The sequence below is a fragment of the Orcinus orca genome, chromosome 13, assembly GCF_937001465.1.
Source record: "Orcinus orca chromosome 13, mOrcOrc1.1, whole genome shotgun sequence".
Taxonomy (NCBI): domain Eukaryota; kingdom Metazoa; phylum Chordata; class Mammalia; order Artiodactyla; family Delphinidae; genus Orcinus; species Orcinus orca.
In genome coordinates, this window is record NC_064571.1 from 62,594,879 (window position 1) to 62,609,360 (window position 14,482).

The 14,482-nt window shown below is 40.5% G+C and overlaps 1 protein-coding gene across 3 annotated transcripts in view; it reads right to left on the bottom strand.

The window, feature by feature from the left end:
• Nucleotides 1-14,482, bottom strand: part of VIT (vitrin) — a 125,896-nt gene that overhangs the window by 93,922 nt on the left and 17,492 nt on the right. For all 3 annotated transcript variants that reach the window (XM_033419291.2, XM_033419289.2, XM_012531273.3), the window contains exon 2: nucleotides 2,947-3,016. In XM_033419291.2, coding sequence (XP_033275182.1) covers nucleotides 2,947-2,998 — 52 coding nt within the window. In that variant the 5' untranslated portion in view covers nucleotides 2,999-3,016. The remainder of the gene's footprint in view (nucleotides 1-2,946; nucleotides 3,017-14,482) is intronic.

The following is a 14,482-nucleotide window of genomic DNA, read 5'->3' on the forward strand; positions in this document are numbered from 1 at the left end:
AGCTCGTCCATGTGCCACCGTGCTGGGCCCAAATTCCACGGGGACAGAAACTCCTTTGTTCAGGACCTTGCCCTATGTATCTCTTTATCTGGCTGTTGATTTGTATCCTTTAATATCCTTTGTAATATACTGGTAATCTAGTGAGTGAACTGGTTTCCTGGGTTCTGTGAGCTGCTTGAGAAAATTAATCAAATGCAAGGAGGGGGTCATGGAAACCTCTGCTTTATAGCCAGTCAGTCAGAAGCACAGGTGACAACCTGACTTGCAATCGGCATCTGAAGTGTGTGTGTGTTGGGTGGCGGGGGGCAGTCTTGTGTGAGCCCTTACCTGCAGGATCTGATGCTATCTCCGGGTAGAATGGTGTCAGAATTGAGCCGAGTTGTAGGAAACCCAGCTGGTGTTGAGGAATCACTTGGTGTGGGGGAGAAAATTCACACATAGGAATTGGGTGCAGAATCAGGCTCTGAAACCTGAAAAATCCAACATCCCTGACAAGAATAATATATTTAGCAGTATTTCTTGAGTGCCTGTGAGATGTGCTGAGAACTGAAAATGCAACAGTGAGCAAGACATAGCTCCTGCTATCAGTGTCGTACAGTGTCAGGGGAGGCAGCCTCATAACGAGGTGAATGCCATGCAGTCGTGACTAGAATCAATACAGGGCACCAGGGAAGCCCATAGGAAGAGGGTCTGATCAAATGGAAGGCAGAGGAAGCTTCCTGGAGGGCCAGTAGGGTGTGTGGGGGTGAGAGGAAGAACATTCCAGGACAGGGAACAGCATAGTCAAAGACCTGGAAGGGAGAAATGACTCGACCTTCAGGGGAATGAGAAGGTCAGCACTTCCCACGTCCCTGGAAGCCAGGCTGGGCTCTGTGGTAGGGAGGAGAGCAGGAGGGGACGGCAAGAGCCATATGAGAGAGGCCTTGCCAGCAAGCAAGGCGCTTTGAGAGATGTGGGCTCCGTCATAAAGACAAAGGGAAAACACTGAGTGTTAAGTCAGGAGAGTGGGATCAGATATGGGCTTTAGGGAGATTAATTGGGGTGTGGTAGAGAATGAGTTAGAGGGGTAAGGATTTGGGGCAGGGAGGCTGTCACAGTACTGAAGAGGGTTTCGGGGGACTTAAGGAAAAGGTCCCTGGGATGGAGACAAGCAGATGAATAAGAGAGATTCCAGGGAGGGGCATATAAGGACATAGAGAAGAGAATTTGCGGTAGGAGTCTCCCTTTTCTACTTTGATTTCTTGCTTTGTGAATGAGCAACCCTGAGGGGAAAGCGGTTTTGCAGAAGGGCAGGCTGAGAGGCGCGAGACAAGCAAGGACAGTCAAGTTCTTCTTGGTTCCATGATGTGGGGGACATGGCAGAGTGTGAACCAGCCTCAGGGTTTCTGTGTTTTGTTTTGTTTGTTTTACAGTGGCTAAATCCTTCCTATTCCTAACCCCTGCCCCACCCTCATCCCACCCTGTGTTCACCGCTACTAACCTATAGGTTAGTATGGGGCTGGGGGGAGATAGTCTCTCAGAAGGGCAAGGTGGAAGTGAAGGACCCTGTGCTCTCAACGAGAATATTCCTTAGCAAGTTGGTGGTGGAGTCAGGGCCAGAACCTTATCTTCCCTCTGACTCCCAGCCCAGTCTCCTTCCACCATACTGAGAGCCCCTTGCCTTCCCGGCTGTGTCACCTCTTTCTCTTCCAGTCCTCAGTTCTGCCACTGTAGATTCCCCTCTGCACAGACCTTGCACATTCTGACTATATTATGGGTTAAATTGTGTGCCCCCCTCCCTGAATTCATAGGACTTCTGATGGACTTCGTGTTTAAGTCCTAGCCCCCAATACCTCAGAAGGTGACCTTAATTGGAAATAGAGTGGTTGTAGATGTAATTAGTTAAATTTAACTAACTTAATTAGTTAGGGTGACGTCATCCTCCTGGAGTAGGTTGGGCCTCTAATGCAGTATGACTGGTGTTATAAAAAAGGGGCAGTTTGGATATAGACACAGACCAACACAGAGGTGAAGGTGTTTAGATATAGACACAGACAAACACATGTGAAGGTGAAGGCATAGGTTGGGGTGATGCCAAGGATTGCTATAGATTGCTAGCAAACCACCAGAAGCTAGGAGAGAGGCATGGAACAGAGTTCACTCTCACAGCCCTTTGAAGGAACCAGCCCTGCTGACACCTTGATTTTGGACTTGTAGCCTCTAGAATTGTGACAGCATAACATTCTGTTGTTCTAAGCCACCCGGTTTGTGGTATTTTGTTATGGCAGCTCTAGCAAACTAATACTGACTATCTAAAAGGCCTTTGTACCCTTCCGTGGCAATAGTTTCATAGTGACCCACAGGATCACTCTGCCTGACACAGAGTGGCCACAGCACAGCGGGGTCAAGATTAACCAAAGATTACCCTTGGGCTTAGTGCTAAACCCATCAGCACTTTTCTTTCGTCTGGTTGACCTGCTGCTCCTTAAGGGCCTACCCCAAATTGTGTTCTCTGTTGATAATATAAGGTTAAAGGGTTTCACCTCTAAAAGTATGAGTTGCCAGTGGTACAAGTAAGGCCATGTCAGTGATAAGAATTTTTTTTTTGAGAAATTAAGAAATAAGTTCTCTAAATTCAGAATCTGTAAATATGCTTTATCTGAAATATTTGCTAGTTGCTGAATAATACACACACACAAATATGTGTGTATATATGTGTGCTTAATATATGTAGACATACATATGTATACACATGTTTGCTTTATATAAAAAATATATAGACATACATTCTGAATTTGATCTACATTTAACATTCCCAGTTAAACATTTCTCCAAAATGTTTATCATAAAAAGATACACTGAACTGTTTATATGCTCTGTCTTGGTTTAAATCTTTTGTTGGCAAGATTCTTTGGACATTAGGAGAATGTTAAAAGCGTATCCAGATACACATATAAAAGTACTTACCAAGGAACATTTCAATAACAGATGCCTTCATAGTGAGGACAGCAATCCCCATAAATATCAAAATGGCACCCTAGAGAGGAAGAAACAATAACATCATCATATTTCAGCCAAGAGTTCTGAATTGGATGCACAGAGTGTAGGGAGGGGCTGCCTCATTTTGCATTGCCCTCTGGAGTCTTAGGATTTCAATCCGCGGCTTTCTGTAAACAACGCATGGAGATCAGCTGCGCTGGTACCCAGAGAGGCTATTCTCAGAAAACCTGTTCTAGCCACCAGCCTCCTCTTCTTCAGAGATTTGGTCTTAGACTAAAGAGGAAATAATTCCACAATTTCCAGAATATGTTCAACCAGTCTTCAAATTAGGACAAAAGCCACACTTACGGTATTTAGAGAACATTTTTAGATTACAAATTGTGGGGGTTTTTTTGTTTGTTTTGAATACATTTATTTTATTTTTGGCTGCATTGGGTCTTTGTTGCTGCGTGCAGGCTGTCTCTAGTTGTGGTGAGTGGGGGGCCACTCTTCGTTGTGGTGCGCGGGCTTTTCATTGCGGTGGCTTCTCTTGCTGCAGAGCACAGACTCTAGGCGTGTGGGCTTCAGTAGTTATGGTGAGTGGGCTCAGTAGTTGTGGCACACGGGCTTAGTTGCTCCGCGGCATGTGGGATCTTCCTGGACTAGGGCTTGAACCCGTGTCGCCTGCATTGGCAGGCGGATTCTTAATCACTGCGCCACCAGGGAAATCCTACAAATTGTTTTAGATTACAAAAACAATTCACTCAATAAATATTTATTAAACTCTTATTGTATGTCTAGGGATAAGGTGATTAAAATTGAATTAAAAGATAGTTCTTGCTCTTAAAAGACTTACAGTTCAATAGAAGTAAGAAAACATACCTGGACAGAAATAACCATAACATTAGAGAGTGTGCAGGCCCCCAAAGGAAGAATAAGGGGAGTTTATGGACCAGTGGTTCTCAAACTTTGCTGCATATTAGAATCATCTGGGAGTTTTAAAAGGCCCTGATGCCCAGGCTGCATCTCAGACCAATTGAATCAGAATCTCTTGCAGGTGGGGTCTAGGCGTCAAGCGTTTTCGAAACTCCACAGGTAATTCCAATCTGCAGCCAAGTTTGAGAACCAGTGGTTTAAAGCAAGGCTTCCAAGTTTTAATGTGCATATGAATCACTTGGGGATCTTGTTAAAATGTAGATTCTAATCCAGTAGGTCTGGGATAGTGTCAGAGAGTCCCCAAGAGGTTAGGGGATTTAGAGGAGGGAGAGATTATGTCAGCTGTGGGAATAAGAGGAAGCCTCTTGGAGGTGGCAGCAATTGGGTTAACTCTGAAAGATGAAAATAGAAGGTGAAGTGGCTCCAAGTCAGGGGAAACAGCATTGACAGAGGCTCAGAGGCTGGAAAGCAGAGTGGATACAAGGATGCTGCTGAAGCAAGATCTTTTTTGACCCACCTCCTAGAGAGATGGAGATAAAACCGAAAATAAACAAATTGGGGTGTAATGAAACTTAAAAGCTTTTGCACAGCAAAGGAAACCATAAACAAGGCAAAAAGACAGCCCTCAGAATGGGAGAAAATATTTGCAAATGAAGCAACTGACAAAGTTAATCTCCAAAATATACAAGCAGCTCGTGCAGCTCAATATCAAAAAAACAAACAACCCAATCCAAAAGTGGGCAGAAAACTAAATAGACATTTCTCCAAAGAAGACATACAAACACATGAAAAGATGCTCAACATCACTAATCATTAGAGAAATGCAAATCAAAACCACAATGAGGTATCACCTCACACCAGTCAGAATGGCCATCATCAAAGAATCTACAAACAGTAAATGCTGGAGAGGGTGTGGAGAAAAGGAAACCCTCTTGCACTGTTGGTGGGAATGTAAATTGATACAGCCAGAATGGAGAACAGTATGGAGGTTCCTTAAAAAACTAAAAATAGAACTACCATATGACCCACCAATCCCACTCCTGGGCATATACCCAGAGAAAACCATAATTCAAAAAGATACATGTACCACAATGTTCATTGCAGCACTATTTACAATTGTCAGGACATGGAAGCAATCTAAATGTCCATCAACAGATGAATGGATAAAGAAGATGTGGTACATATATACAGTGGAATAGTACTCAGCCATTAAAAGAAACGAAATTGAGTTATTTGTAATGAGATGGAGGGACCCAGAATCTATCATACACAGTGAAGTAAATCAGAAAGAGAAAAATACCATATGCAAATGCACATATATGGAATCTAAAAAAACAGTACTGATGAACCGTAAAATGGATGGCTAGTGGGAAGCAGCCACATAGCACAGGGAGATCAGCTCAGTGCTTTGTGACGACCTAGAGGGGTGGGATAGGGAGGATGGGAGGGAGGCTCAAGAGGGAGGGGATATGGGGATATGTGTGTACTTATAGCTGAATCACTTTGTTGTACAACAGAAACGAATACAACATTGTAAAGCAATTATACTCCAATAAAGATGTCTGTATATATATGATGCTGTTGATCCATAAGAGGTTCCCTCTTCTCTTAAGGCTACGGGGAAACCCTAGAAGGTTTATTCATACCATCATTAATTGAACATATGATCCCCGTTGAAAAGGCAAGGAAATTAAGGCTTAGAGAGGCAAAACGTCATACCCGTGGTGACCAGGCAGTGAGTAGCGTTAGAATGGAGGTGGGAGTAGGTGGGAAGGATCTGCCCTGGGCTTAGGCGATAAGGAATAACATTGTTTGTAGGGAATTTAAAGACTTAAAGTTGGTCTGCTCTTTATTATCCTTATAAACTAGCAATTCTAAACCATATCAGTGATAAAGCACTCTTCCTCTCTGGGGCAGATGACTCCCACTACGTCTGCTCCACCCATGCCACAGCTGTGTGGCTTTTAGGCTTTAGCTGGCGTTCATAACCCTACCCTCTGCTCTGTCCACGGGTGTGCTAGGAAAACTGCTGTCTTTAAAAAAAAACCCGATTTAGCCCATTTGTCAATTTCTGTGGCATAAATCCTCCACCCTGGCTGATGTTGAAGTCACCAAAGTGACATCACTGCATGGAGATTTGGAAAGAGATAAACAATCTGGGACTAGCTAGGTCTAGAGCAAGCTTATATTTAATATGTAGATACAGTGCTGTGCAGAGTTTATTAACAAAAAGCAATGATTAGATTATGGTTGAGGTAGTAATACAAGCACTTGATGCAGTCAACTTAAATAAAACTGGTAGATGAAAGGCTTTATTACAAACAATTAGGCAGCAAGAGTAACCCAAGACAGAACTGATCACTTTGTTAATTTCCAGCAACAGTTGCAATGTGTTAAATTTCCCAATTAAGGTAGTTGACCACTGGCTAAGTAAAAGGCAAATAACCATCTTTATCTTCAAAATAGAAATAGTCACATATATGATTGGCAATTTGATACTTAATTAGCTGGGTTATATTTTGGAAATAGTGTGATGACACATCATTTTTTTGTCTTATATTAATTAGAGGAGCTGCAGATCAACTCACCTGTTTTCAGGCCTCAAATTTAATTCTCCTGTTGGGATAAATGCAGTATATCAAGCTACCCTACCCAGCCCACCTTACTAGCTCTGCTAGTTGGCTGTTACCATATAGCATTGGACATTTTGTCTTGAGTCATCATAGATTTCTCTTTCTCTCGTACCCCACATCTTTTCCATCAGCGAAGCCTGTTGGCTCTACATTCATAATATATCCAGAATCGGACCGCTTCACATCATCTTTACCGTTGCCACCTGGTCCAGGTCATGCCCTCTTTCACCTGGATTAAAGCAATTAGTCTCCTAACTAGGTTGTTTCCTTCTCCTACAATCCAAAGTCCACACAGCAGCCAGCGTGATCCTGCTCAAAGTAAGTCAGTTCATGGCATTCCTCAGATCAGAACTTCTGTGGTTCTCTGCTTACTCAGAATGAAAGCCAAAATCTTGGCAAGTGGCTCAGGACCCCAATAGATTTGGCCACGATTGACCCCTCTGACCTCTTTTCCCTCCATTCGACTTCTCGCTTATTAAGCTCCAGGCACACCTCTCCCCTGAGGGTCTCTGCAGTTACTGTTAACTCTACCTGTATGCCCTTCCCCCAGATCAAACATGATTTACTCCCTCATTTCTTTCAAGTCTTTGCTAAACGTTATCTTCCCTTAAGATTTTCCCTAATCACCCAATTTAAAATTGTAAGCCCTCTCCCACCCACCATCAATTGTACACCCTATCCTTTCCCCACTATCTTTTCTTCCCGTCACTTATCACCTCTGACATACTCTATACTTTGCTAATTGTATTTGTTTATTGTTTGTGTTCTCTACTGGGCTGCAAGCTCCGTGAAGGCAGGGGTTTTTATTTGATTTTTTATGTGCTAAAAAAATATACTTAATCCATGAGTGAGTGGTTAGGGCTCTTTCCTTTCCCTAGGAAATAAAGACAGGAAACAAAACAAGGGGAAGACAATCTGTGAATACTCTATAAATCTACTGAATTGTACATTTTCAAAGGTGTATTTTATGGTATGTGGATTATATTTCAATAAGCATTATTGTTAGTCAACATACAAACCAAAAGGGAAGATAGAATTTCGGAGAGAAGGGCTCTCAGATCTGTCTTACAACTTTAGAAGACACGATAGACCGACCTTTACACAAAGGGATGAATGGATAAAAAAACAGCAGGATTCCAGGAAGCATGCTAACCCCAGAGGAGATATCCCCCAAGTGCTGACTCATCAGTAATGGAACTCGACCAGAATCACTCGGGTCTCTTGGAATCAGAATGTTTGAGGCTTCTTTCTTACCACTTGAATTTCTCTCCTTGCTTGGTTCATTTACTTATACCTTTAAAATGTAAATGTGCTTTTTGAAATGTGTGAAAAAAATTCAGACCCTCTCTCAGCCATTCCAGAAACTGGGGATAAGAATGACCACCAGCACTGTTAAGCAGTTTCTGCAGGCAGTTCAATGTCAGGGAGCTGTAGGGTGCACAGTAATGTTGGAACCTTAATATCTCATGTGCTCACCAGGGTTCTAACAAAAACAGAACAATAAGGGTTTCCAAAAGAACATGTTACTGATTCATAAATGTATGAATTGTGCTGTGAGATGTAATATAAACAGTCCTGAATATGAAGTTCTGGTGGGGCAAATGAAGGCTGATAGTGAAATAAAAATATACATAATGTAACTAGAGTAGCCAGCCAATTTAATTAGATCTCTTGTTGCCTGGAATTAGAAAAGAGCCAATTATTTATCGGTATTACATGATAATGCTGCTTTATATTTTTATGGTTCTTCACAGTGTTTTTTCTCCGATTTTTAAAATTATGGTAAAACACAAAAACATAAAATTTGCTATCTTAACTATTTTAAAGTATACAATTCAGCAGTATTAAATACATCCATAAATGTGCCATCACCACCATTAGCCCTCCATTAAAAACTCTTTTTGTCTTTGTAAAATTGAAACTCTATGCCCATTAAACAATAACTCCCCATTCTCCCCTTTCCCCAGCCCCTGGCAACCACCATTCCACTTCCTGTCTCTATGATTTTGACTTTTCTAAGTATGTCATACAAATGGAATCATACAGTATTTTCTTTTTGTGACTGGCCTGTTTCAAATAGCATAGTGTTCTTAAGGTTCATCCATGTTTTATCGTATGTCAGAATTTCTTTCCTTTTTCAGGCTGAATAATATTCCATTGTATGTATATACCACATTTTCCTCATCCATTTATCTGCTAATGGGCACATGGGTTGCTTTTGTGTTTTAGTTATTGTGAATAATGCTGCAACGTACATGGCTATAAAAATATTTCTTTGAGACCCTGCTTTCAATTCTTTTGTGTATGTGTCAAGAAGTGGAATTACTAGATCATATGGTAATTGTATTTTTAATTTTTTGTGGAACCTCCATACTGTTTTCCAGAGTAGCTGTACAACTTTCCATTCCCACTAACAGTGCACAAAAGTTCCAATGTTTCTATATCCTCCCCAACACTTGTTATTTTCTGTTTCTTTTGATAGTAGTAATGGGTGTGAGGTGGCATATTATTGTAGTTTTGATGTGCATTTCCCTAATGATTAGTGATGTTGAGCATCTTTTCATGTACTTGTTGGCCATCTTTATATCTTCTTTGGAGAAATGTCTATTCATGTCCTTTGCCCAGTTTTTAATCAGATTGTTTTTTGATTGTTGTTGAATTTTAGAAGTTTTCTATATATTCTGGATATTAATCCCTTATCAGATATATGATTTACAAATATTTCTTCCCATTCTCTGGGTTGCCTTTTTACTCTGTTGATAGTATCCTTTGGTACACAAAATTATAAAATTTTCATGAAGTCCAATTTGTTTGTTTTTTCTTTTGTTGTTTATACCTTTGGGTGTCATAGTCAAGAAATCATTGCCAAATCCAATGTTATGAAGCTTTTGTCCTATGTTTTCTTTTAAGAGTTTTACAGTTTTAGGTCTTACATTTAGATCTTTGATCCACTTGAGTTAATTTTGTGTATGGTATTAGGTAAGGGTCCAACTTCTTTCTTTCTCCATGTAGATATCCCCTTTTCCTGGCACCGTTTGTTGAAGAGACTGACTTTTCCCCATTGAATGGTCTTGGCAAAAAAAATCCTTTGACCGTATATGTGAGGGCTAATTTTGGGGCTCTCTATTCTGTTCCATTGGTGTATATGTCTGTGTCTATGCTAGTACCACACTGTTTTGATTATTATAGCTTTGTAATAAGATTTTTAGATCTGAAACTATGAATCCTCCAGCTCTTCTCTTCTTTTGCAAGATTGTTTTAGCTGTTTGGGGTCCTTTGAGATTCCATATAAATTTTTGCATGTTTTTTTCTATTTCTGCAAAAAATGTCATTGGGATTTTGATATTGTATTGAATCTGTAGATTGCTTTGGGTAGTATTGATATCTTAGCAATACTAAGTCTTCCAATCCATGAACATGGGATATGTTTCTACCTATTTTTGCCTTCTTTAGTTTCTTTCAGTAATGTTCTATAGTTTTCATTGTACAAGTCTTTTACCTCCTTGGTTAAGTTAATTCCTAAGTATTTTATACTTTTTGTTACTATTGCAAATGGAATTTTTTTCTTAACTTTTGTTTCAGATTGTTCATTGTTAGTGCAACAGTGATTTTTGTGTGCAACTGACTTGTGTGTGTTGATTTTGTATCCTACTATTTTGAATTCATTTATTAATTCTAACAATTTTGTTGTGGAATCTTTAGGATTTTGTACATACAAGATTATATTATCTGCAAGCAGAGATAATTTTATTTCTTCCTTTCCAGTTTGGATGACTTTTATTTCTTTTTCTTGTCTAATTGCTTTGGCTAGAACGTCTAGTACTATGTTGAATAGAAGTAGTGAAAGCAGGCAACCTTGCCTTGCTCCTGATCTTAGAGAGAAAGCTTTCAGTTTTTCACCATCGAGTATGACATTTGCTGTGGGTTTTTCATAAGTGTCTTTTATTATGTTGAGGTTGTTTTCTTCTATTCCTGGTTTATTGAGCATTTTTATCATGAAATGGTGTTGAATTTTGTCAGATGCCTTTTCTGCATCCATTGAGGTAATCATGTGTTATTTTTCCCCTTCATTCTATTAATATGCTGTATTACATTAATTGATTTTTGTATGTTTAACCATCCTTGCATTACAGGAACAAATCCCATTTGGTCATGGTGTATAATTATTTTAATATTCTGGTGAATTTAGTTTGCTAATATTTTGTTGAGGATGTTTTCCATCAGTGTTTATAGGGATATCGTATTGATATGGGAAACTGTAGTTTTCTTGTAGTGGCTTTGGTTTGGTATCCAGGTAGTGCTGGCTTCATAGGATAACTTAGAAAGTGTCCCCTCATTTTCAATTTTTAGGAAATGTTTGAGAAGGATTGGTGTTAGTTCTTCTTTAAATGTTTGGTAGAACTCACCAGTGAAGTCATCAGGTCCAGGGCTTTTCTTTGTTGTAAGATTTTTGATTATTGATTCATTCTCCTTACTAGTTATAGATCTATTCAGATTTTCTATTCCTTCATAATTTAGTCTCGGTAGGTTTGTGTTTTTAGGAATTTGTCCATTTCATCTAGATTATCCAATTTGTTGGTGTACAGTTATTCATAGTACTCTCTTATACTCTTTTTTATTTCAATAACAGTGCTTGCTTCAGGGGAAGAGAACTGGGTAAGTGGTGATCAGGAATAAGAGTGAGTTTTACAGTTTTGTTCTGTTTAAATCTTTACCCTTTGCACATATGTTAATAAATCAGAAGTTAATAAAATGATCTCTTGGGAAGACTTAACATATACAGACAGTGTTGATATCAAATGAGAAGCTACAGTAATCTCCTAACCCTCTCCTTGCTCCTTGCTTTTCTTGCTCCACGTCATCCTTCCCTTCAGTTGGAAAGGATCAGCTTCCTAAAGCACAGGTCTAACTATGCATTCACCCCCTCAGAATTCTTCTTCACAGTCCATTCATTCTCTGTAGAATAAAGCCCAAATTCCTTAGTGAACTTTTCATGAAATGTCCCAACTTACTTTTCACACCATCTTGCTGCAATTCTCTTCTGTAATCCTCTGCTTTGACCCTAGCACACCCTGGGATTTTGGTCCTTTGTCTGCACCCTGCACATCAGGGTTTTGGCTCATGTTCTTATTACTGTTCTATTTGGAATATGTTACCGCCCCTCATCTGCCTCTCACAAGCATATCCATCTTTCAAGGTTTGCTCATGGGCCACCTCTATTTAAATCTCCCTGATCTTCTAAAGTCAAAATTCATCTTCATTCATGCATGCCTTTAATCATTCAAAAAAATTGTGTGTGTGCACACTATGCTTGGCAGAGAGGAAGAAGGTGCAGGTCCTATCATCAAGTTGCTTTAAGTCTTCTAGGAAGAAACTGATGTGCACTTATCATAACTAGCATTAATGGAGCACATACTAAGTGTCAGTAATGTATTAACTCAATCTTCACAATAACCTGATGAAGTAGGGGCTATTTTTTGCCTTAATTTGAAAAGTTAAGCACACAGAGGTTAAACACTTTGCCCAAGGTTTGCAAACCTGGAAGGAAGAGGAGCTGGAATTCAAACCAGGCATTATGAGTGCAGAGATCCGGTATTTCATTTCACTACTTGCCATAGATGTTTCTTAATAAACAAGTGTACTTCCTTCATCTACATTCTGATTTAATTGGTCTGAGTTGAAATCACTGTTGTTTTAAAGTGCCCCAGGTGACTCCACTGTGCAGCCAGAATTGAGAACCTCTGCTATTGAGGATATGGTGATAGCAAAAAGGGTAGATGATTAAATAGGCCTGGGGCATGAGGCCTGGAAGAGGCTTGAATTAGTTTAACTGGAGATTGGAAAACAATGAGTGGTGAGGGAAGGACAGGACATAAGAGACGGAGGAGCTTCAGGAACTGGGAACTGCTGGGCCAGGCTGGGAGAGGAATCAGACTGTTAGAGAGGAAAGAAGGGGCCACGTCAGCCTTGAATGCCATGCCTAAAGAATGTGGAATTAATCCTTTAGGCAATAGGGAGACATGGAAGGCTTAAAAATTATTTTTGCGGGCTTCCCTGGTGGCGCAGTGGCTGGGAGTCCACCTGCCGATGCAGGGGACACGGGTTCGTGCCTCGGTCCGGGAAGATCCCACATGCCACGGAGTGGCTGGGCCCGTGAGCCATGGCCGCTGAGCCTGCGCGTCCGGAGCCTGTGCTCCGCAACGGGAGAGGCCACAGCAGTGAGAGGCCCGTGTACCGCCAAAAAAAAAAAAAAAAAAAAAGATTTTTGCATTCATAATTTTTACTAAGCCTCCTAGAGGCTTACATGAGGCATTCAGAGAAAATCTGCTCTAGTGTATGTGTAGGATTTATGTAACACTGGTGTTTGTCTGATCTGCGGTGCTACGTGGGGGAGCACCTAACAGTACCCTTTGTCCACAAGGCAGAAAGAGCCAGTGTTCATTTGGAAGCATGTAATAGTTATGACAGGCTTGTGCTGTATTTCCAAAATGCCAAAAATCCCATCAGGACAGACATCTCTGAATGGGGAGAGGCCGTATCTGCAGCCTTGCTTTCTCCATCTCTGCCAGATATAAAGCCTCAGCCGCTTGTTAGTGGATTTGGGTTGATCTGGTGAGGATGGACAAAGGAAGGCTGGCACTAAGAGGGGCCTTTACAATGTGGTGATGGTCTCAGTCTGCATATAAAACTTTATGCAGATCAGGAGCTGCCGGCTGGAGTGGTGAGCAGGCTTGCTGAACATCAGAAGAGTGACCTAATAGAGCCAATCTGCAAAGACTGGAAAGTTAATTACAACAGGAGAAAATCACACTTCTATGCAGTAGATGCTTGATGCATTTTTAGAAGCCCAAGGAAGCCACAGAGAATAAAAAAGGAGGTATGGAGAAACAGATAAAGAGGAAACAAGGTTTCTAGAAAGTTAAATTATAACATGCCCAGCCTTGCCTAAAATCATAATAAGTTCACAGACGTGCCAAAACATACCACCAGACACAGCCCTGCCCACCAGAAAGACAAGATCCAGCCTCATGCACCAGAACACAGGAAACAGTCCCCTCCACCAGGAAGCCTACACAACCCACTGAACCAACCTCACCCACTGGGGGCAGACACAAAAACAATGGGAACTACAAACCTGCAGCCTGCAAAACTAAGACCTTAAACACAGTAAGTTAAGCAAAATGAGAAGACAGAGAAACACACAGCAGGTGAAGAAGCAAAGTAAACACCCACTAGACCAAACAAATGAAGAGGAAATAGGCAGTCTACCTGAAAAAAAATTCAAAGTAATGATAGTAAAGATGATCCAGAATCTTGGAAATAGAATGGAGAAATTACCAGAAATGTTTAACAAGGACCTAGAAAAACTAAAGAGCAAACAAACAGTGATGAACAACACAATAAGTGAAATTAAAAATTCTCTAGAAGGAATCAATAGCAGAATAACTGAGGCAAAGAACGGATAAGTGACCTGGAAGATAAAATAGTGGAAATAACTACCACATAGCAGAATAAAGAAAATAGAATGAAAAGAATTGAGGACAGTCTCAGAGACCTCTGGGACAACATTAAACACACCAACATTCGAATTATAGGGGTCTCAGAAGAAGAAGAGAAAAAGAAAGGGACTGAGAAAATATTTGAAGAGATTAGAGTTGAAAACTTCCCTAGTATGAGAAAGGAAATAGTCAAGTCCACGAAGCACAGAGTCCCATACAGAACAAATCCAAGGAGAAACACACCAAGACACATATTAATCAAACTATCAAAAATTAGATACAAAGAAAAAATATTAAAAGCAGGAAGGGAAAAGCAACAAATAACATACAAGGGAATCCCCATACAGTTAACAGCTGATCGTTCAGCAGAAACTCTGCAAGCCAGAAGGAAGTGGCAGGACATATTTAAAGTGATGAAAGGGAAAAACCTACAACCAAGATAACTTTACCCAGCAA